Source organism: Diospyros lotus, chromosome 15 (assembly GCF_014633365.1).
Source record: "Diospyros lotus cultivar Yz01 chromosome 15, ASM1463336v1, whole genome shotgun sequence".
Lineage (NCBI taxonomy): Eukaryota > Viridiplantae > Streptophyta > Magnoliopsida > Ericales > Ebenaceae > Diospyros > Diospyros lotus.
Window position 1 is genome coordinate 27,164,997 of NC_068352.1, and position 21,722 is coordinate 27,186,718.

The 21,722-nt window shown below is 34.4% G+C and overlaps 1 protein-coding gene across 1 annotated transcript; it reads right to left on the reverse strand.

Moving 5' to 3' along the window:
• Positions 1–17,911: 17,911 nt before the first annotated feature.
• On the reverse strand, positions 17,912–21,330 carry LOC127791684 (homeobox-leucine zipper protein ROC2-like). Its single transcript, XM_052321665.1, has 10 exons — positions 21,278–21,330; positions 20,686–20,803; positions 20,308–20,475; positions 19,862–20,221; positions 19,671–19,772; positions 19,212–19,412; positions 18,946–19,126; positions 18,597–18,853; positions 18,386–18,481; positions 17,912–18,283 (listed from the first exon to the last, which is right to left on the reverse strand). Exons 1-10 carry the CDS (start codon positions 21,328–21,330, stop codon positions 17,912–17,914), a joined length of 1,908 nt encoding a protein of 635 aa, XP_052177625.1.
• Positions 21,331–21,722: the final 392 nt, after the last annotated feature.

Here is a 21,722-nt window from a genome sequence, read left to right on the forward strand (position 1 = left end):
TACTGATATGCTTTGCTTGCAACCTCTTAGCCTTTCCAGTGATGTAAAGCTCATTATTACAATACATTATGTATAAATTGTTTGATAGGATTGTAATTTTTATTCGTTTTTTTTTTGTTATATTTAAAGTTTAAAAATTTAAGTATTAACTTTTAATATTAATTAGTTATCTTTTTTAATAATTTAATCGATTTTAACAGACTTTTTAAGTGGAGTTCTTTTTCTAGCGTAACAAAAATATTTTTTTTATTTTTAATTATTTTTTTAATTTATTACTTTTTTAAATATTTTTAATTTTTAATATGCTTTAGCGATGGAATATTTTTGTCTCTAAAATGATTTTTTAGTTTTTATTTTTTAATTTTTTTAATATATTTTAGTGATAGAGATTTTTATTAAAAAAGTAAAAAATAAAAACTATATTTTAGCGACAGAATATTTCCTTCGGTAAAATAAAGTCTTATTTTTTATAAAAACTAAAAAAAAAATTGTGACAAAATATTTCGTCGCTAAAATAAATTCTTATGTTTTTATAATTTTTTTTAAAAAATAGCCATGAAAATCTTCGTCGCTAAATTTAAAAAAAATTACATTTAGCGATGAAATATTTCTGTCGCTAAATTGATTTAGCAACGGATTTTTGGCTTTAGCGACGGAAATTTTTCGTCGTTAAAACCCGAAATTCTTGTAGTGACAAATGTGTCTAAGCGAAAAAATTCAAAGGTATTTATAGGGATAATTTTTAAATATACAGGCTACTAACTTCAAACCAATGTTTAATCATAGGTGAAATTGAGATTTGAAATACATATTATATTACTAAATTGCTGGTTGATGCTTCAATCAAGGAAGTTAGTGAATTTCGAAATAAGTATGCTACAATGTTCATTCTTAACATTCAACACTTTAATATTTTGTTCTTATTTGTACTGATTCTTTCCCTATAGTTCGAACTATTCAAAATCTTGAAAAGAATTGGGAACAAAGGAGATTGCAGTTCTCAAAGGATAAGTTAGATTTCGTCTTCGTCCATTTATTCTATCTCAAATGACCTAGCAAGTGGAGATAAAGTGAAAACAATTGAAGAACTGTTGGAATCTATTGAGGTAAACTATTTATATCTTATGTGAATTGATATTTAACATTAAAATGATTTTTTAAATATTTGATAATCTTTTTTTTTTTTTTATTTCTTTTCCTAGGTTGGCCGTTGTTGGGTTTTTGCTGCAATCATTGCTAGTGAGAGTGATTAAAATTGGTGGTATTTGTCATGTACAAAGTGTCCAAAGAAAGTCAGTCCTGTTGGCAAACGATTCTACTTTGAGAAATGCGACAAATTTGACATCACATGAGCTCCTAGGTAGAAAAAATATAACAATTTGCTAACTCATAATATTTGTTAATTAGTAACATTTTCTATTTGTTGTATTTGGTAATTGTTTGGTGGATTTACTAGGTTCAAGGTTCAAGTAAGAGTTATTGATGGGACCGGCACTGCATCATTTCTGCTGTGGGACCGTGAATGCTTGCAACTAATTGGCAAGAATGCGAAGGAATTGAGGGATAATTCGGTAAAAGTACATATCCTTAACACCGATTTATCTACATTTGAGTAACTTAATAAATAAGATTTCAAATATAACCTGGCAAATATTTTCAGAAGTCTGCTGATGGATGTTATCTGGTAGAAATTGACAATTTGGTGGAAAGAAAGATGTTATTCAAGGTTCAAATTAAAATTTTGAATATTAGCAAGTATTCTCATGTCTGCACAGTAATGTGGTTGATTGATAATAGTGATTTAATATCGCAACACGTGTCAAGTTGCTATATCGAAAGTCAGGTTAGTATAAACTACATTTGTTATTGTTTTTTTGATAATATTCGTTCAATGTTTAACATGTACTTTATGCTTCTATGGGGAAAAAAAAAAACATTTAGGACTTCGATGTGCTTTCACAACTTTAGTAGATTAGTGTTACTGATCTGAAAGTAGGTTTTCTTTTTTGAAAGTTAGACATAATTGTACAATCTACATAATACTAAATTCATAATCCTTTTTATATGGTATGTAGCACTCGGTGTCTAATAGTGATATCAATACCTTAAACAAAACACCAACCAAAAAAGGGATTATAAAAACATAAGAAGTTGTACCATCTACATAAGAAGTTATTATTTAATTATTTGAAGGTCATCTTGAAAGTGATTTCTTGTGCTTGTTGATTTTTGATAGTGGATTTTGGTTGAAGCTTGTCCATGGAGCTTTCCTTCACATTAAAAGGTTTTTTATAATGACCCATTAATAGGTTTAGGCGTTTATTAATATTTTATTTTTGGATATTGAAAATTTTGCCCCTATTAAATTAAATGTTAGGGAAATATTTTTATATGAATAAATTATAAATGTTATTATCATATTTGGTGAAAAAAGGTGAAATAAAGAAAATGAAGAAATGAAATGAAAATGGTTGAAAAGTCCAACTTAGTGGGCTAAAGTGGATTGGGCTACTAAAATTAGATTAAGCCAAAGTGAAAATTGTGTGGTATTTTATTTAAGTAAATGAAATGAGTTGGGACCAAGTTGAAAAGTTAGTCCATTGGGCTTAATAAATGTATTGGGCCATTGATTTGGGCTTCGGCTCATATGTATAAAGGATGGCATTATAATTAAATAAAAATGAGAAATGTGGCAAATGATCAATAAGGGTTTAATGCATATGTTGTGTTCAAAAAAATGTGAGGGCAAATGGGGAATTTCATAATTTGAGAGAATAAAGAAAAAAAGGAAAGAAACAGAAAATGATACAAAATGTCCAAAATGGGCATGAAGTATTATATGCATGTGTGTGCATAAAGTAGAGGCAAAAGGGTAAAAGCAAGGGGGGGTTGGCAGCCCACTTATTCCCCCTCACCTCTCCATGCCTTCTTGCTTCCTTCTTCATTCTCTCATTCCCAAGCTCTCTCTCTCTCGTTGCTCTCTCTTCTTCTTTTTTTCTTCTTCTTTGATCCTTCTTCATTTGCATATTTTTCTTCTTCCATTTTTCTTCTTGCTTGGAGCTTCAAGGAATGAGGATTTCAACTTCAACGAAAGGTTCTTCTTCTTCTTCTTTGATTTTCATCAACAAGGTAAGTTCCTCTTGCACTTTTTTTTTTTTTTTTTTTTCATATTGTGCAAGTTTCCCCTTTCTTTCAGTTGAAATGTCAAAGTAGGTATTTGTTCTTCATATCTTTGTTGTTAAAACTACTTTTGTATTGGTTGTGTGATTATCTTCATTTCCCTCTCAAATCTTGTGGCTCGTCTAAAGTTCTTATCGGGTTTTGTTGTTGGTCTCGATGGGGTTGCTCATCCCATATTTTCTTTAAGGAATGGCAACTTGGGGGTTAGAAAATCATTAATGGGGGGTTTTTGTGTGTTGTTGCTTGTACGTATTTCTCATTTCTGGGCTCTTCAAAGTCGACTCTGTAGGTTAAGCTCTCGCCTGGATCGACTAAGTTGATGTAGAAGTCAATTTTTCCTTCCAAAAGTCAACTTTCCAATTCCAAGAGTTGACTTTCCAATTTCAAAAGTCAACTTTCCATTTCAAACTGCGCATCTTGTACTCTTTAAACCATAACTTTTTGTCCTGATATCGGAATTAAGATTTAATTTTTTTTGTTGCGACCCTAACTCAATAAGCTTTGATTTAGTATAGGATTTGAGCCATTTGGTCATCTATTGAGCTGTGGGCATCTTTTGAAATATATGCTTGATTTGTAGCTTTTCTTTTTCCTTAAAATTCGTTCAATCTTAAATTTTGAAATCGAATACTATCACCTTGACCCGGTTATCATTATTATCAAATAATTGCACTTAATTGATGTGGCAGAACCTATTTAAAGGTTGAGTTGGGTGAAATAGCCAAGAACCTTTATGGGAAGAAATTAAGGATGTGCGAATGTTACTCGTTATAACTGTGCTTGTGGCTGCGTTGCATTGCATTGTATTTCTATATTGCTTTGCATTATGATGTTGGGTTATGGGTTGCATTCATTGGGGTGACATGCTTTGTATATGTTGGGGTGTAAGCATTGTCATGACACAGTTGGCTTGTGAGTGCTAACTTGTGTATGGTAGGCGAGCATATGCATTAGAGTATTTGTGTGTGTGAATTCCTACATGGTCGTAGCATGGCTTAATGCTTGGTTTATGAGGGCCTTGCCATCACGTTAATGCTGCAAGAGCAATTGCATTCCTTATATGTTGCATTGCATGGTGGTAAAAGTGGTGGAAGCTGGTTTGTGATTGTGATGCATAAGTCTGTGGGTGAAGGCCCACAACAGTTAGATCCTATGCTGGGTAAGACAGTGGGTGGAGGCCCACAACAGTTGGATCTTGTGATGTGTAAGTTTAGGGATTTGAGTCTTGCAACAACTTGTGCTCGTGATGAGTTTGTGAGTACTTTGGCACATGATGATGATAGTGACGAATGTGATATGAAAGACTTAGGCTCATGTTATTGTCTTGGTAGCCTATTCTTGGTTGCTGGCAAGTTTATATACTGGTTCTTGGGTGCTAGTGTTTGCATTTTATGTGAGCCCCAAGGACCCTATGTGTGCATCTATGCATTTATGTTATGGATAGGTATCGTGATATATAACCACATGGCATGGATTGTGTGTTGTTTATGCATATGAGACTGACGTGTGTTTCCATATACGTACGACATGATATGCATGATATTCAGAGAAAGTCCAATCGTATCCATTTTTAGCCGTTTCTAGACACTTGATGAGCCTTGTGACTTACCTTAAAAATGTGTTCTAATAAAATGTAAGAAATTATATTTTCTTTGAGAATGTTGTTGTCAAGTGTAGAAGGGTATGAACCCAATTGTTGTCTAGATGTTGGGAAGTGATTTTTCTTTGGCTTTGAGTTATTCATGCCTTCATATATCAATATATCAATACTTCCCTTTGCTATATATTTGCTGAGCCTTGTGGCACACCCTTGCTTCTTTTATCATTCCAGGAAAGGGGAAAATAGTTATTTGGGGGCGAGTCCTAATTAGATGTGTATAAAGATGTCCTAGTCTCAAGATCCATGGCTATAGTTTTGAGGGCATGAGTAGAGTGTTTCATTTTATATTTAATGTCTTAGTGTCCTTTTACATTGAAAATGTATGGGTGGTAAGCCCGAGATGATAATATAAATAATGTTGTAATATTTATTTTGGCTCCTATTAATAGTGAGCAAATATGGAATGAAAAGAAATTTTTGAAAATTTTGAGTGATTTTGTTATCTATATTCATTTTGAATGGATCTTTCTATGCTAACGGGTAAATCTGAGAGTAGTTCTTGACATTTTTCATGTTAAATCTTTGTGCTTTTATATGTGATTGTTTGGTTTCATTATGCTTTATTTGGCTATTGTCATTTTCTAGTGATTATATTGCCACTTAAAGAAGGTTTTATTTTTGGATTATTTAATAATCTAATTTTTCTCCCAAAAACTGATGTAAGAGCTTTGGTTCTTTTATTTAGTTGTAGTTAATTATGGAGGGCAATTTTAGATGAACTATTAGCTTGAATGAAAATAATTATCACTTATGGGAAGAAAATATGTTGGATTTATTTTTATCGAAATAAGGTTCAAAAACTTGTTTTTGGTGATAAAACAAATACAAACAAGCCAAAAGATATGTTTGATGCTAATTGAAAATAGTTGAATAGATAAGTAGTTGGATTTATTTGTCAATGGTTATATGACAATGTTTATTATCATGCTGAGAATGAAACTTTATCTTTTTCTCTGTGGAAGAAATTAAAAGAGTTGTATGGTAGAAAAATGACCAATAATAAATCTTCTTAGTGCATAAATTGATGAATTTGAAATATAAAGATGAAACTTCTATAATTGACCACTTGAATGAGATGTAGACGCCGACATGAAAGTATTGATGATGAGATGTAGGCTTTGTTACTTCAAAGTTCCCTTCCAGACAATTAGCAGACTTTGGTAGTTGTAGTTAGTAATTCAATAGTGAATGGTGTTGTTACCATGAGTTAAGATGAAAAGTACGTAGTGTATTAAATGTAGAAACAAGGAGAAAAGAAGTTGGTTCATCTCTCATTCAAAAGCCATAGTTATTGAAAATTAAGGGGATACCAAACAAGAAGTTAGAATTATAGAGGGAACTCTAGAAGAAAATCTAAGTCAAGAAAGAATGCTGAGTGCCAGTACTATTGGTGTCACAAAAAGGGTCATGTAAGAAAATGCTGCTACAAGTTAAAAAACTCTTAGAAAAAGAAAGATGACAAGAATGCAGAAAGTAGTGGCAAAGATACAATTGTATCTACTTTTGAAGAAATTATTATCAATGACAAGAACCTAGTAAGTTTATTAAGCCATCATTTAGATTGGATCATTGATAGTGGTGCATCCATCCATGCTATTCTGAGGATGAAATTCTTCTCATCTTACCGACAGGTGTTTTTGGTGTTGTAAAAAATGAGAAACAATGGTGTTTCTGAAATTGTGGGCATGGGAGATATTTTCTTAGAGACTAACACTAATTTTAGGTCAGTGGTTAAAGATGTCAAGCATGTATCATAAATTATGTTAAATTTAATTTTTGCGATGAAACTTGATGATCAAGCATATAGTAACATTTTTGGTGAAGGGAAGTTAATTTTTTTTTAGGATTCTCTTATTGTGTCTAGAGGTTAAAAACATAATTCACTCTATTTAATGCAAGCAAAATTATGTAGTGAAAAGGTGAATCTTTTAGATTTTGATCAAGTGACAGAATTATGTCACAAAGACTTGGACATATATATGAGTAAAAAAGGTTTGGACTTACTAGTTAAGGAACATCTATTGTTAGGTATGAAAGGTGTTGCATTGAAACACTATGAGCACTATTTGGTAATGCAGACTTAATTTTGAGAATTAATTTTCTTCAAAAAACTTACAAGCTTTGGATTTGGTATATTTTGATGTGTGTGGTTCCATGGTAACTAAGACGATTGGTGATGTATTGTACTTTGTCACATTTATCGATGATTTCTCTAAGGTTTGGGTATATACTTACTAAATTCTAAAGATCAAGTATGAGATGTGTTCAAGGAATTTTTGTCTAGTGTTTAAGGATAGACAAGTAAAAATTTGAAGTGCAAAAGTCAGGGTATAAAACATCTCGATGATTGCTCCAAAGACTAATATATCTTGAACTTTAGGTTAATTTTAAATTTTATCCAATTTTGACCTTTGCTCCAATTTGTTCATCAAACTTTTATTTTTGTTTCAATTTTATCCTCGATAGGTCAAGCGTGTGTCCTAGCTTACGTGGTGGCTGATGTGGCTTGCTGATGTGTCTAATAATGGACACAAAAGCAAAATGGTGTCGTTTTTTCATTTCAGAAGATTATCTTGCGTTAGCCATTCACTATCTTTTCAGCCATGGCTGTGGGTCTTCTTCTTTATTGTGGTTGTGTCGCTAGCACCCATGGGGTTTTAAAGTAGTGACTTTAACTGTAACGCCTCGCTTTGTTGAGCGTTAAATAATTTAGGAATTTTGGGAATATTTTTTTTTCAATATAAACCATTTCCCGAAAATCCCGTTTTACCTTCCCAGCATACTAAACAAGAATCAATAAGCTAAGACAGGTAATCATCATAAATATAGAAGCTTAAAATCGAAACCTGATATGGTACATAACTAAATTCACTTAATCATAACATAAGAATCTATACTATCATATTATCAAATACTTAAATACATAGAGACTTATCTGCATAATCTGATGATTCCTCAGAAATACATAATTATACATGATCTTCAATATAGTATAATCTTCTAACCATGGCTAAAGACATATCTTGAATCCTCACGAAGAAGCATATACCCGAACAATTCGCCGAACCCATCGGCCACCTTATCAATTATCCCTTTGCCATAGCTGCAAATCGTAACTAAAATATTTGAATGTTTTAGGGGCATAACCCAATTAGAAGATGAATCTTCTAATGAGGGTTTAGAAACATGCATGATACATGAATATATGATGTAATAACATAAACAATCATATGCCCAAGTGTAACTTCCTTGACCCACCAGCCTGGCACGAAACCCTAGGCATAATCCTGACCTACTTTCAGGATAATCCTAACGTTGTTCCATCATTTGCCCTTGGTGAATTACAGCTACACTATCAAGGCGACATCCCAATACCATGCACGAGTATCAATATGCCAATAATAACGTGCTATGCAAAAATCACAACTTTTCATGCAATATGACAAAATGATCATAACTTCAATAAATATCATGAATAATGAAGTAAACATGTCATATATACGATCTCGGGACAAAACCACTCAACTTAGCACGAAATTCAAAATACCTCAAAAAATATGCATCACCTCGATTTGCGTGCCAACCTAAAAAATAACGCAAATCATCAAGATCATTGGCCAAATCACTTCATGGACAATCATTTCCAAGGAAAAATCAATAATCTAATTTTTTTCACACTTTTTCTTATTTTTTTATCTATTTTTCATAGTCCTAACTTCTTTCAAAATTCAAAATAAATATCTAATCAAGTAATTTCTTGAATTTTTCTTCATTAAAATTCCTAAAATAACATTTCTAACCTCCATAAATTTTCTATAAACTTTTAGAAACCTCTTCCTATTTTTTTCTAATTAACTTTCCTTTCAAAAATTCAAAATAATTAATTTCTCATGCAATTTCCCAACTAAAAATTCATAAAGGAAAACTATTAATTTTTACTGTATTTATGGATATTTTTCAAGAATTTTATCCATCTTATTTCTATTTTTATTCTATTTTTCTTTATTTTTAGTATTTAAAAATAATAAAAATTACCTCCGATCATCTTCTCTGGCGCCGACACACCGTAAGATATCCCACCTTGAGTCGATCACCTTGACCAAATTTGAGCTTGAAATAACATCTTGAAGACCTCCCTCCAAGCAAAAATCAATTCGACTCCGGTGAGATTCGATTTTTCTGGCGAAACTCTGATCACCCTTCAAATGAACTCCAAAATTCCTCAAAATTTTCAGAAATGATCCTCATTTCATGGGAAACAAAAAGCATATGGTTTGGTGCCTCAATTTGTTCAAAAACGAGGTCGATTTGAAGCTCAAATCTTGCAAAACCCTCGGCCACTATATCCTCTATTTATAGCCAAATTTGAACCTCAAAATGACATATCTCGAGCAACCCAAGGCCTCTGATGTCTCCCCTTGCCATATATCTATTCAAAACCCACCGAAATAGCCCTCGAAAGCTTGATTAAGGTGGCTAATTTTTCGATCACTTTCGGCTGAAATTTGGCCATTTCGGTCAATGCCAAGGCTGATTGTCGGCCTAGTTGTTGCCCCAAGCCCACTCTCTCGAGTCTTCCACTACCGAATTTGGTGATGGGAAGCGTGGCAAGAAGCTTGGTCTGCCATGGCAGTTTCTAAGTTTTGGAAATTACACTTATGCCCCATTCATTTTTACTTCTTTACTTTTTGGTCTTTCCATGAAGTCTCTGAACTTTTTATAACTTCCATTGAGTCCCTCAAGCATTGAACTCTTCATTTCATCCTCTAAGATTCCGAAAAATGTCATTTCAACCTCCATTTGCTAATTTTAGAAAACTGCACTTAGGCTCAAATCTTCGTTTTGGCTGTAAACCCTTTCGTTTCTTCCGAAACCACTGAAGGGTTGTTCTACATACCGAATATGAGCCCCCTCAAGGTTGCGTTGACTTCTTGGAGGTCTCCTATCATAATTCGATTTTGTAGCCTAAATCGCAGCTGCATTTTAGTTGTATCAAAAATCGTTCCTGATTCGATTTCTTTCGATTCCATAAATCATACCTCGAAATACTCATTACTGTCATATAATTTTTCTTTAGCATCTTAGCTCCATGACACTCCCTGCAGTCGATTCGGTCAATTTTTTGGGTTATTTAAATACCAATCTTCCCTGAAATTTCATTTTTCTAATAAAAAGCTTATTTTCAAATAATCTTAATTTCTTGGGTATTACATTAATGGGTATAGAGGCATTGCCACATCGAATAATCAAAGAAAGAGTCATCGTCGGTGGCCACAGGTGTTGTGTCGTGGCTTGATAGTTTGGCCATGGTCGAGACCGGGTCACCGGTGGTTGGTGGGCTTTGTTGACTATCAATATTCAGCTCTTCTCGGTTACATCTTCTTTATTTGAGCATCCATTTGCTTTCAACGAAGATCGATCGTCATCACGTGTTCATCGATCGGTCAAAGGCCATTATTCCTTGTTCATAGTCATAATGGCTTGATGGTTTGGTCATGGCCGTGGCTATTCTCTTCACATCGAAGACCGGTCGAGGGTCCTCTCAAACACGATTTCTCCATTCAGGACTTTACTTTTCGATTGCCTTCCACTATCATGAGTCCTGGTTGTTAGTCGTCGTTGATTAACACGATTAATGTATGATGTTGCCAGTAGTGAAAGGCGATGAAGTCGCAGGTGAATTATGGAGAAGAAGAGGGTGGTTGGCAATGAAATGATTGAGGTAATGAGGAAGCTAAAAAAGGCGGCGGTGGAGACGATGCATAGAGAGGTTAAGACCCTAGCTAAATAATAAAGATAATGGATTTTAAGCAAACAGGTTAGGGCAAGTGTTTTACTAATGTGTCCATTATTAGACACATTAGCAAGCCACATCAGTTGCCAGGTAAGCTAGAACACACGCTTGGCAGATCGAGGATAAAATTAAAACAAAAGTGAAAATTCAATAACCAAATTGAAGTAAAGGTGGAAATTAAAAAAAATAAAAATTGACCCAAAGTTTAGGATATATTAGTCTTTTTGACCTTAATATATGAAGTTACCAAAGACTTTTTAAGGTGAGGAAATGAGGAGAATGGTGTATTTAATTAATTTCCCACCTTCAACTCCTTTAAATACTAATGTTCAAGAAAGAGCATGGTTAGGAAAGAAAGTTTTTCATGGTCACTTGAAGGTATTTGGTTGTCTTCCTTATGTGCACATTCTAAAGCATGAGAGATGGAAAATAGTGTTTTTTGGTTAGTTATGTTCATGATAATTTTGGCTATAAACTCTAGGATCAGTGCCGTACTTGAGATTTTGGGGCCCTGAGGCAAAATGTAAAAATGGGCCCCAAATCGCAGCAACTAACCGCTAAAATTTGAAGGCTTGAACTTGAAGGCTGAAACATATTTGAAACAGATTTGAAATTTGAAAGCTTGAAGCAGATGTAGATCTAGTCGGCGAGGGCGAGTGAAGGAGGGCGAGAAAGAGGCAGTGCGACGAAGCCACAGAGTGAGAGTGAGGCAGTGAGTAACGAAGAGCGAGCCACCACCATCGACCATGAGGGTAATGTAAGCTGGCGAGGGCAACCGAGCGACCAAGCAGCAAGAAGCGAGAGAGCGAAGGGCAACCGGCGACGAAGCAGCGAGAGGAGAGAGAGGCAGCGAGCGACGATCCGACGAAGCAGTGAAAGGTGAGAGCAAGGGCAAGCCTCCAAAGGCAAGGGCGAGGGCAAACGCGAAGCCAGGAGTGACAGACGGAGCAAGAGAGGCAGCGAAAGCGAGAAAGGGAGAAGGGCAGGGTGAAGCTTTGCAAATGAGGAATGTAACGCCCCACTTTTCCCAAGCGTGCGTTAGCTTGAGATTTCAGGAAATTTTTTTTTTTTTTCAAAATCAAACACACAACACAAGTCTCTTGATATACATGCCCTCATCATATACGTTTCCCGACAATCCCAACTATACCTTCTCAGCATTTAAAAATAATAGACTAAGACAGGCATTATCAATCACATCAGCGGAAGCAAGATCGAAACCTCAATGATATATAACCGACAATTCCTTTACAATAACCAAATCGATGTTTCACTTGAAAATATCAAAATATTACATAACCTCGGAACATCGTAATCATATACAAAACCTATGAAAACTAAACATAGTAGCTACATCTCGATGACATTCTTTCCCTTGGCGCCACTGCTTTCACCTGGAACGTTTGAATATTCCAGGGACATAGTCCAAATTAGATGCTGAATCATCTAAGTGAGAGTTCAAAAATATTTTCATGCAGATATGCAAAATCATATATAAAACTGATAAATCCCGACATGCCCCAGCCTAAGAGAATCCCACATAGCACTTAGCCCTAACCGGGGAAAATGCAATCTCTCTAAAGGCGACACGACCACACCGACCCATTGGCAAACCAATCCTGCTTAAGAGGGACAATCTCGACATATGAACCCAGGAATCACCCCATTGTCATTGTTAGGCTTTACGCTCCTACACAAAAGCATTCCAAAACCAAACACAACTTAAGCCCCCAAGAGTGTCACATTAGCACTATCTCCGAAATCCACGACACCTCGGCCTTAATGTTATTGCTCGAAGGAACCTGGGGTGGTGTCCACTCTCAGCCCCACCACTTGAGCCAACAATCGGGATGGTGTCCACTCTCAGCCCCGCCACTTGAGTACCGTAGGGTGAAATCCGTCTCAACCCCGTCCCAAGTGGGTCACATAGCATTAACCCTTGGCACGTATTCCGAGTGCTAACACTCGAGAGCTACATCACAGGTTAACAACCCACATCCCACATGGACAACACAAGCAAGCTAATGTCGAAAATCATAACATGCATAACTTAAAATCAACATTTCGATGTATGCAATTTATTGTACGAAACTTAATGCACGTGTAAATAATTGTTAAAACATCACAATAAACCAAGCCATAGGGATGAACAGTCACAATAAACCATTCACATGTTACTTGAAATCTTTTCGGGTAGAACCACTCACCTTGCAACTCAACTTTTCTCAAAGAGCGCGAGACGCCTTGATTTGCGTGCCCGACCTTGATTCTCGTGCCCGACGCTCTTATAATTCAACCTCGAGCTTCAACGATACCCTAGACATCACGTTTGTTCAACATCATATCAATATCTATTTTTTCCAATTTGTTTCATAATTTTCTTCCTATTTCCTCTATATTTTTTCTCAAAAATTCTAATAAATGCCTACTCAAGATTTTTCCTCGATTTTTCTTCACAACTATTCATAAATAAATATTTCCTAACTCCTAGAATTTTCTGAAAATTTTTCAATACCTCATCCTATTTTTCATAAGCCTTATTTACCTTGAAAATTACAAAATGACCATTTTCCCCAACATTTTTCAAAATTTTCTTCCACCATAATTCCTTATTTATTTTTCTTAAAATAATAAAAAAAATTCCAGAATTACCCGAGCCTTCACGCGCTGGCGAGTGGCTGGTTGGTTTGGGTTGGCGCGTGGCAGTCACGCGCCACTGTCTTCAACCTTGAGCCGGCCGCCGGCGGTTGCTCCGATCACCATGAAACGAGTACCTCCTGAAAGCCCATGAAGAGTCGATCCTATTAGCACAGGTTTCAGGTCAAAAGGCCACCGAAAAGTGCCTTAAAAATCAAGTTGCAGGTCGCGGTGGCGGTCCGCCTAGGGCTTTTCCGGCTACCCTCGAAACGCCCTCAAAACGCCTCGAAAACTCACCAAATTCTCCAGAAATGCTCCTCTTGCCTCAAGGATCAAAAACCCCTTATTGGTTTCCCTCGATTCGCTCTCAAACTTGAGCGATTTGATGATTCAAATTCGACCGAAACCTTTGGCTATTTATGGCCAAAATTCGACCCCTACGTGGCTGATTTCCGGCCAAAGCTTCTTCTCCACGCCTCCTAGACTACCCTAGGCCATGCCCTGATGAACCTAGGCTGCCAAATCGCCGGATTTCCCAGCCAAATCTACGGCCAAATCGGCTATGCATGTGTAACTTTTTGAAAATTGCATTTTAGCCCCTTAAAATTTATCTTTTGCATTTTGGCCCTTATCCTCAAGCCCCTGATCTTTCTAGCACCATCACTAAGACCCTCAAGATTAGAACTTCTCATTTCTCCCTTGAAATTTTTGAAAATTTACCATTTTGACCTCCCTCGGGCATTTTAGAAAAATTACACTTAGGCCCGATTGATTGATTTGACCTCAAATCCATTCGATTCCACCTGAAAGCACTTAAGGGTTGTTCTATACATCAAATACTAGTCCTTGACACTCTCTGTTGACTTTTTGGACATCGTTTATAACAATTCGGTAATACGACCTAACTGGCAGCTGTATTTTTGCTGTACCGAAAATTGTTCTCGATCTCATTTCTTTTATCACTAAAAATCATAATTTAAATCACTCATCGATACTATACAATTTTTCTTGGCTATCTAGGGTCCGGGGTACTCCCTCTGACTGATTCGGTCGTCCAAAGCTGTGTTAGTGTACCCTATAGTCTTATTTTTTTCGAAATTCCATTTATGCCCTTTATCAAATATCGTTTTTTGTCCTCAAATTATTCCCGGGTATTACAAGGAAGGGGTGGGCAGTCGTTGGGCCTGGGCAGTGGGCCCTTACAAGAGGGAAGTTTGGGCCCCTAAATAGTTAATTTTTCGTGGGACCTGAGGCAACCGCCTCATGGGCCTCATGGAAGGTCCGGCCCAGTCTAGGGTCCAATTGTTAAGAAATTTGTTGTTTTGCTATTTGATTTTGTTTTGATGATGAAAAACTTCATTTGATTAATCAAATATTATGCATCCATCTTTTATAGAATGATTTTTCATAGGTGCAACTAAATTATTTTATCCATTATAATTAAGCACCATACTAAAAATTATCTAATGCTAAAATAAATTTTCAATATTTTTGATAACATTTAGAAAACCAAGTTTTTGTTATTAAAATAAATTTTTTTATATTTGATCTATCAAAATTGGCTATATAGCATTTGAACATCAAATCCATGTTTTTAAATTTCAAAGCCAAACTATCAATCGTTTTACTCAAACTGGTCAACCATTTTCCCTTGAGGTGTTGATCGGCTTTCAAGGCCTATTAACCGATTTTATACAAGCTCTTAACTAGCCTCAATTGATAGTTACTGCATAAAAATTGGTCAATTGTTTTTTTCCATTACTTAAGTTTTACATTAAATGATCGACTGTTTTTATGAGCTTGTTAATCGTTTTCATCGTAGATTTCTTTGATGGCTATTTTTTGTAAGCTTTAAATGCTCCCACTGGCTACCATAATGATTCATTAAATTCAAACTCTAAAGAAAAAAATAAATAAAGCCCAAGGAAGCTCTGGAAGGGGTTAACGAAATAGTTCAAGTGCTCAAATTGATCTCTCATCTTTTTACTTAAAAGAAAAAATTAGAAAGTAATTTCTAATAAATAATATAAAAAAATTAGAGTTGCCAATAGATCAGTTGACCTAATGATCCAACCCAAACTCGACACGAAATTAGTGGGTTTGGTCGACTGTTAACAAGTTTTGGTCATTATTAGGTCGACCCGATAAGAGCTTATAGAATTGGGTTGATAATAGGTCAACTCAAAAAAATTTGGAATCAACTTGATAACAAGACATGTTTAAATGGGTCGACACAAAACCCAAAATCAAAATTGATCCGTGATGATCCCACTACAAAAAAATCAAATTTTAGCGGCGATTTTAATTGCCGCAAAGTGATTTTACTGTGGTTTTCAGCAACACTGGAGTAACCACCGCAAAGTTATATTTTTTGCAGCGGTTTAAGAACCATCGCAAAATAATAGATTCTGCAGCGGTTGGTAACATTTAGCAGAGGTTTCAGAACCGTCACTAAAAAATGCTAAAATCATTGAACTTTAGCGACGATTCTGAAATTGTCGTTTCTGGCGCACGCGCATGGCTTGCGGTTGTGTCTTGTCACACGCTTGCGCGGGTAACCGTTCGTCTCGCCGCCCTATGCACCATGTGACTGCATGTCCGCTGACCACATGGCAATGCTGGAATTTTATTCCAGCTTTTCCCTAGTTTCAATCCCAACTAGACCTCTCATACGCGCGCGCACGGGAAGCTAACTGATCTACACAGCTTCCTTATTATATACTCACGCATATTAATTATATACTAATTCAACCACTATTTTTCATAATTATATTTTATATTTTTTAATATAAATTAAAAATAAATTTAAAAAATTGATTAATTGATCAAATTTAAAATAAATAAATTGAATTAAATTAAATAAATTATTTGATTAAAAATAAAAAAAAGAGTTTAATATATTTTTTAAAATTTATTTTTATAAATTATCAAAATTTTATATATTTTTAATATGAATATTAATTTATTTTCTAAAATTTTGTGACGGTTCTCCAAAATCGCCACAAATGTTAATTTTATTTTATTTTTTAATTATTAAATTATTTTTAGATTCAAAATTTAATTTTTTAATAAATTTTTCGACAGTTCTTCAAAACCTTCTCAAATGTTAATTTAATTTAATTTTTTAATTATTAATTTTTTTTCTAAATTTTGTGACAATTTTAAAAAATTGCTGTAAAATTTAATTTTTATTTTTTAACTATTAAATTATTTTTAAAATTTTATGATAATATTTCAAAAATTGCTGTAAAATTTAAATTTTAATAAATTTTGCAGCCATTTTTCAAAATCGCCACAAATGTTGATTTAATTTAATTTTTAATTATTAAATTATTTTTAAAATTTAAAGGCAATTTTTTGAAAATTATCGCAATATTTAATTTTAAAATTTTGCAACAATTTTTTAAAACAACTACAAAATGTTAAAGAAACCGTCGCAAAATATCATGTTTTGCGTCGGTTTTTAAAATTGTAGTAAAATATCAATTTTTTTGTAGTGTCCTTTAATTAAAATATCTATTAATTTTCAAAATACCCATCAATAACTTTTTCAATTTCCATTCTTTCACTTTCTACTTATATTCATATGTTTTTGTTATTAGTATTTTGATTATCTTCTAAGTTATATCATAAATGATGGATGTACTATTTTTAGTTCATGTTTATATTATTTTGAATTATTCAGAAGAATGGAACGAATCTAATCATTTAATTTGTAATTTGTGTGTTATTTTATTTAATTTATTTTTAGCTTTAATATTTTGATTAGTATTTAAATTTAAATAGGAACTTAAACAAGTTAATGGGTTAATCTGATGTGTATATGTTAACCTTAACATATATTTAATAGATTAACTTGTTTATCTATATAGTTAATATGTCCAAATTTTGCTAGATAATTCTTGACCTAATAACCTAACTGATCATTATATTCGGCTTAAGTCTTAACATATCATGACCCATTAGTGACTCGATTCGAACTTGACTTGTTTAATTACTTGTTTTGACACCCTACAAAAAATAAAATTCCATAACTATATTTACGTTATTCCAAAAATAAAACTTAACTTGGGAAGCAATTTTAGATAAAAAAAAAAATGTAATTCCAGGAAAAGATATCATACTTATATTTATCTTTATTCAAAAAATAAAACTTAACTTGGAAAGGTTTTTCTAATATAAAATATAAAATATAAACCATAAAATTTCAAGATAAGAAATGACATCATATCTGTATTTAGCTTTTTCAAAAAATAAAACTCAACTTAGAAAGGAATTTCTATAAAAAATAAAATTTAATTAAATGATTTCATAACTATATTTATGTTTATTTCAAAAAAAAAAAAAAACTTAACTAAGGAAGCAATTTCAGATAAAAAATATAATTCCAGGAAAAGATACCACATTTATATTTATCTTCATTCAAAAAATAAAACTAAACTTATAAAGGGTTGAGCTAACTTATCTTGATTAATATATATGTCAACAAATAAACACACCAAAGCAGTGATATGTTCATGATTATATATGTAAAATGTAAAGTTGCAGAAATTAAAATACATATATCTGTTCTATAAAGTCCCAAAAAGAAACATATATATGTAAATAAACTGACAAATATAAGATAAAATATCCACTTATTATATATTCCAAGCAGCTGCTGCACTTGACGAGCCTCCCATTGCATCCTTGATCTTATTCACAGTGGCGGTGACAAAGGTGTTGATAGTAGTAACTGAGTCAAGATAGAGTCTCGTAGTTGGAGAAGTATCAACTAAGATCTGAAATTGTGCTGTCACGACAGATCCACAACCAAGTTGACCACTTTCAATATTTCCATCCGGAACTATGGCAAATCCAGACGGAAGAATTTCCACAAGGGTCGAGTCTACACCACTTAGAACCTTGTTTATCGTAACGACATCCAGTCGTGCATAAACAACAAAGCAACCTGTAGGACCAATAATACTCTCTTGAAGTATGAACATGTTCTTAGTGGTATCACCAACAGTCTAACGCAATTTTCAAAAAAAGAAAAAAAAGAAAAGAGATTAGTTTAATGTCCAATGCTTGAAAACTAAATGGAATTGACATAATCGAATTGAAGAACTTACAATTACGCGAAACAAGGACACTTGATTACCAGTGTCACCGCCATTAGCAACGTATGCCAGTTCTTGAAGCTCTCCGCCATGAGAGAGGACATCCCACTGCATTTTTTCTCATAAGCAAAGTTTTTATAAACCAATAAGGAGAAGATGACCTATTAACTAGAAGGAATTAAGGAAGAAAATGGTTAGGCACTTTATAGTTCCTAGTACTTACTTGAGTTCGAGTGTCCTTACTACGAAGGAAATCAAACACTATATTGGGATGAACAGGAAGCTTGAATGAAATTGCAGCATTAAGCACAACACCTAAAGGGCTGCCTGAATGAGCTTCAGTATTTCTGATCATAATCCTAACATCATCATCTCCCTTTCCAAATAATGTTGTCCAAGTGTGACCCCTGGAGGCATTCATGCTGCCGCAAAAGCTTGTCACTATCCTCTCAGCTAAGTTTAACATGCTTTTTCTTCCTTCTGTGTGCAAGAAGTCATTGGGATTTTGAGTTTTTGGTTAATTTAAAGAATTCTTATTATGAGCCTAAAATAGGGAGATAATTTTGAATTACCAATGGTTTCAGAACTAGTAGTAGGAAAAGGCGGTGCCATGACACTTGCCAGACGCTCACATTGCCTATCCAAAATGGAAATCCAACTTTTCGCCCCAAATGCGAGGCCGGAGTTGACAAATGCCCTGTACATGTTGTGAACACCTCTATCATCTGCATCAACATGCTCCACCCAAGTAACCTGCAACATTTGAATTATTAGTTGACCAGTTATCTATTATTTGTGGATTTATTTTCATAATTGTTTACTCAAATTCTAGTTACACCTTTGAATATCCATTAGGCATCTCGTGAATCAAGCATCCAGAAGGCCGTCTTCTAGAACTCACTAGTGGGAGAGGGCACAAAGAATCCAAGGAAACATCCACAACTGCCCAGCCCCCATCTTCAAGCTGCTTACAATACCTAGCGAAGTAGGCCTCCCGACTCGGACTAAGGGGTGAGGGCACTTGGAATTCAGCAGTTAACTATAAAATCAATGTTAGTTAACATTCACATTAAAAGAAAACCAAACACAAATAATACTTCTTTTTTTTGTTGCCAGAATGAACATCATGGCTGAAGGCAATAAAAGAGGATATGAAAGCAAATATAAAACAATCATTGGATGTAAAGCACTGCATAAAGAGCTTTGTAGGATCAAATCGATAAAACTAGGAACGACAAAAAAAACCCTAACAACCAAAGCTAAACACAAGATCAAATATATATAATATGCACATTACCACTTGTAAGGATCCGTTATAGCTTCCTGCAACTCGAGGTGCAACAACGTCATGGGTAATAGCTCTTGCCACTATTGCAGCAAAAACTGTAGCCCATTGGAACTACCATAGAGGAAGATTAAAGTTAGGTCAACTATCTATTTATAGAGATTATTTAGTTATAAAATTATGTAAATAAATAAGAATCATACCACATCCATGAGAATTTCAACAAGTTTAAGAGGGTTAATCATAATAAGAGCAGTTTCGCGAGAGGATTCACATTTGAATCCAGTAGGCATTGTCCTATTTGCTTGCGGAAACATCATGTGGTACTCCTCTTCATTTAAGAAACAGGCATTGCTACTAGTGCTAGTGGTCCATAGCGGTGTGCCAATATAAGCCATTTTGATTAGCTCTTCCATTGCTGAAACTGCAATCCCAAGTATTAATTGCTTTTTTACTTGTTCAGGAAGCCCGATACATGGCATGATTATTGGTTGTGCTTCACTTTGTTGCATTATGAATCTTTCAGGGTCAATTGAAGTATTCCCTAATGATAAACCACGTGCCTAAACACAAAATAAAATTACAATATTTTTCGTTAGCAACGAAAAAAAGAAAGAAAAAGGTCAATCAAGTCATAGTCAATGTGTACCTCTTCTCTCATTCTAGCACTATCATCTAACATTTCTGCTAAACCTGTTGGCCTTCCACAGCTGCTACAATATGAATTCTTGATCATGTCCTTTAACCTCCTGATTTCAAAAGCTAACTCCTCAGATTGAAAATGGAACTGGTCATTCTCAGTCTTCGCTTTTTGGATCTATGAGAGATTACAAGGGTGCCAAAAAAAATGAAAATAGTAAGATAACTATTACAAGTAGATTTTGACTAAGAATGATTTCTAAGATAAATTTTAGATTTGACAAGGTAAGACAAAATATGTTCATTGTTGTATTTTGAAAATGAAAGGATGTATATATACATAGTTTGAAGAAAAGATGCACAAAAATAATAAAGAAAAATGTTTCACCTTCATGTGGCTTCGTTTGTTTTGAAACCAAAACTTAATCTGCATAGGGGTTAACCCCAATCTGCTACCCAGTTCACGCCTCTTCTTGTAATCGAGGCGTGGATTGTTCTTGAAGAAACTACAACCCAGAAACAAAAACAAAGTTTAGCCCAAAAGACAATCTTCATATAAATCCTAGCAAGTTTCAGTACTTGGAATTTCAACTAAAAAGAAAGAAAATGAAACTAACGCCTCCAGTTCTTGAATCTGATGTTGGCTGTGGCGGTAGTAGCGGCTTTTCTTAGGTTGTCTTTCGTCATCATTGGAGGTATTGCTTTGGCTGACGGCTAGGGTTAAATTCTCTGAGTTTCGTTGTTGGCCGCTCGACATACCAGACTGTAACACCTCCACATTTTTATATACTTTTAGTATAAATAAATAGTACCAGAGAAGAGATGGTTTAGATAAAGTACATTAACAATTGACCAATTAAAATAGTACCAGAAAAGGAAAGGAAAAGAGATTTAACAATTGATACAATGTATAAGCAATTGGCCAATTAAAACTGGAAAAGCAAGGAACGGATATTTAAAAATAATGTTTCAAAGCAAACCTGGCCAATGATGATCCCAGGAGTGGGTCTCGATCCGGATGTGGCTTCACCATTTCCGCTCTTGATGGTCGGCTGCTGGGTTGACGGAATCTCTGCAGGTGTGGAAGCCATTCCTCACGACTTGATGCCTAAAAGAGAAAATAAATGTAACTTTATCTATGAACATATAAATATTTTCTTTAGAATAAGAAGAAACAGTTGAACTAGAAACACGATATAGCCATACTTGTATTCCACAGAGAAGCTCTTGAAAAAAGATCAGGGAAGTTGCTGAAATTGACTCTTGCACGAGATGGTGGGAGTTGACTTTGTGTGTGTGGTTGGGGGACAGGAAGTGGGAGAGCGAGGGGGGGAGCAATTAAATATTATCTCGGATCGGGGGAGGAGGGGAGCAATTAAATATTATCTCGGATCGATAAGAAACGGACAATGAGGGTAGATGAGA

Bases quoted from the DNA above. Each gene is read 5' to 3' on its own strand.
- LOC127791684 (XM_052321665.1), bottom strand. From the start codon at position 21,330: ATGGTGAAGCCACATCCGGATCGAGACCCACTCCTGGGATCATCATTG. The intron at 20,804-21,277 runs GTTTGCTTTGAA...TCTGGGTTGTAG, and splicing joins CTGGGATCATCATTGGCCAG to TTTCTTCAAGAACAATCCAC. The intron at 18,482-18,596 runs GTAAGTACTAGG...GAAAAAATGCAG, and splicing joins GTAAGGACACTCGAACTCAA to TGGGATGTCCTCTCTCATGG.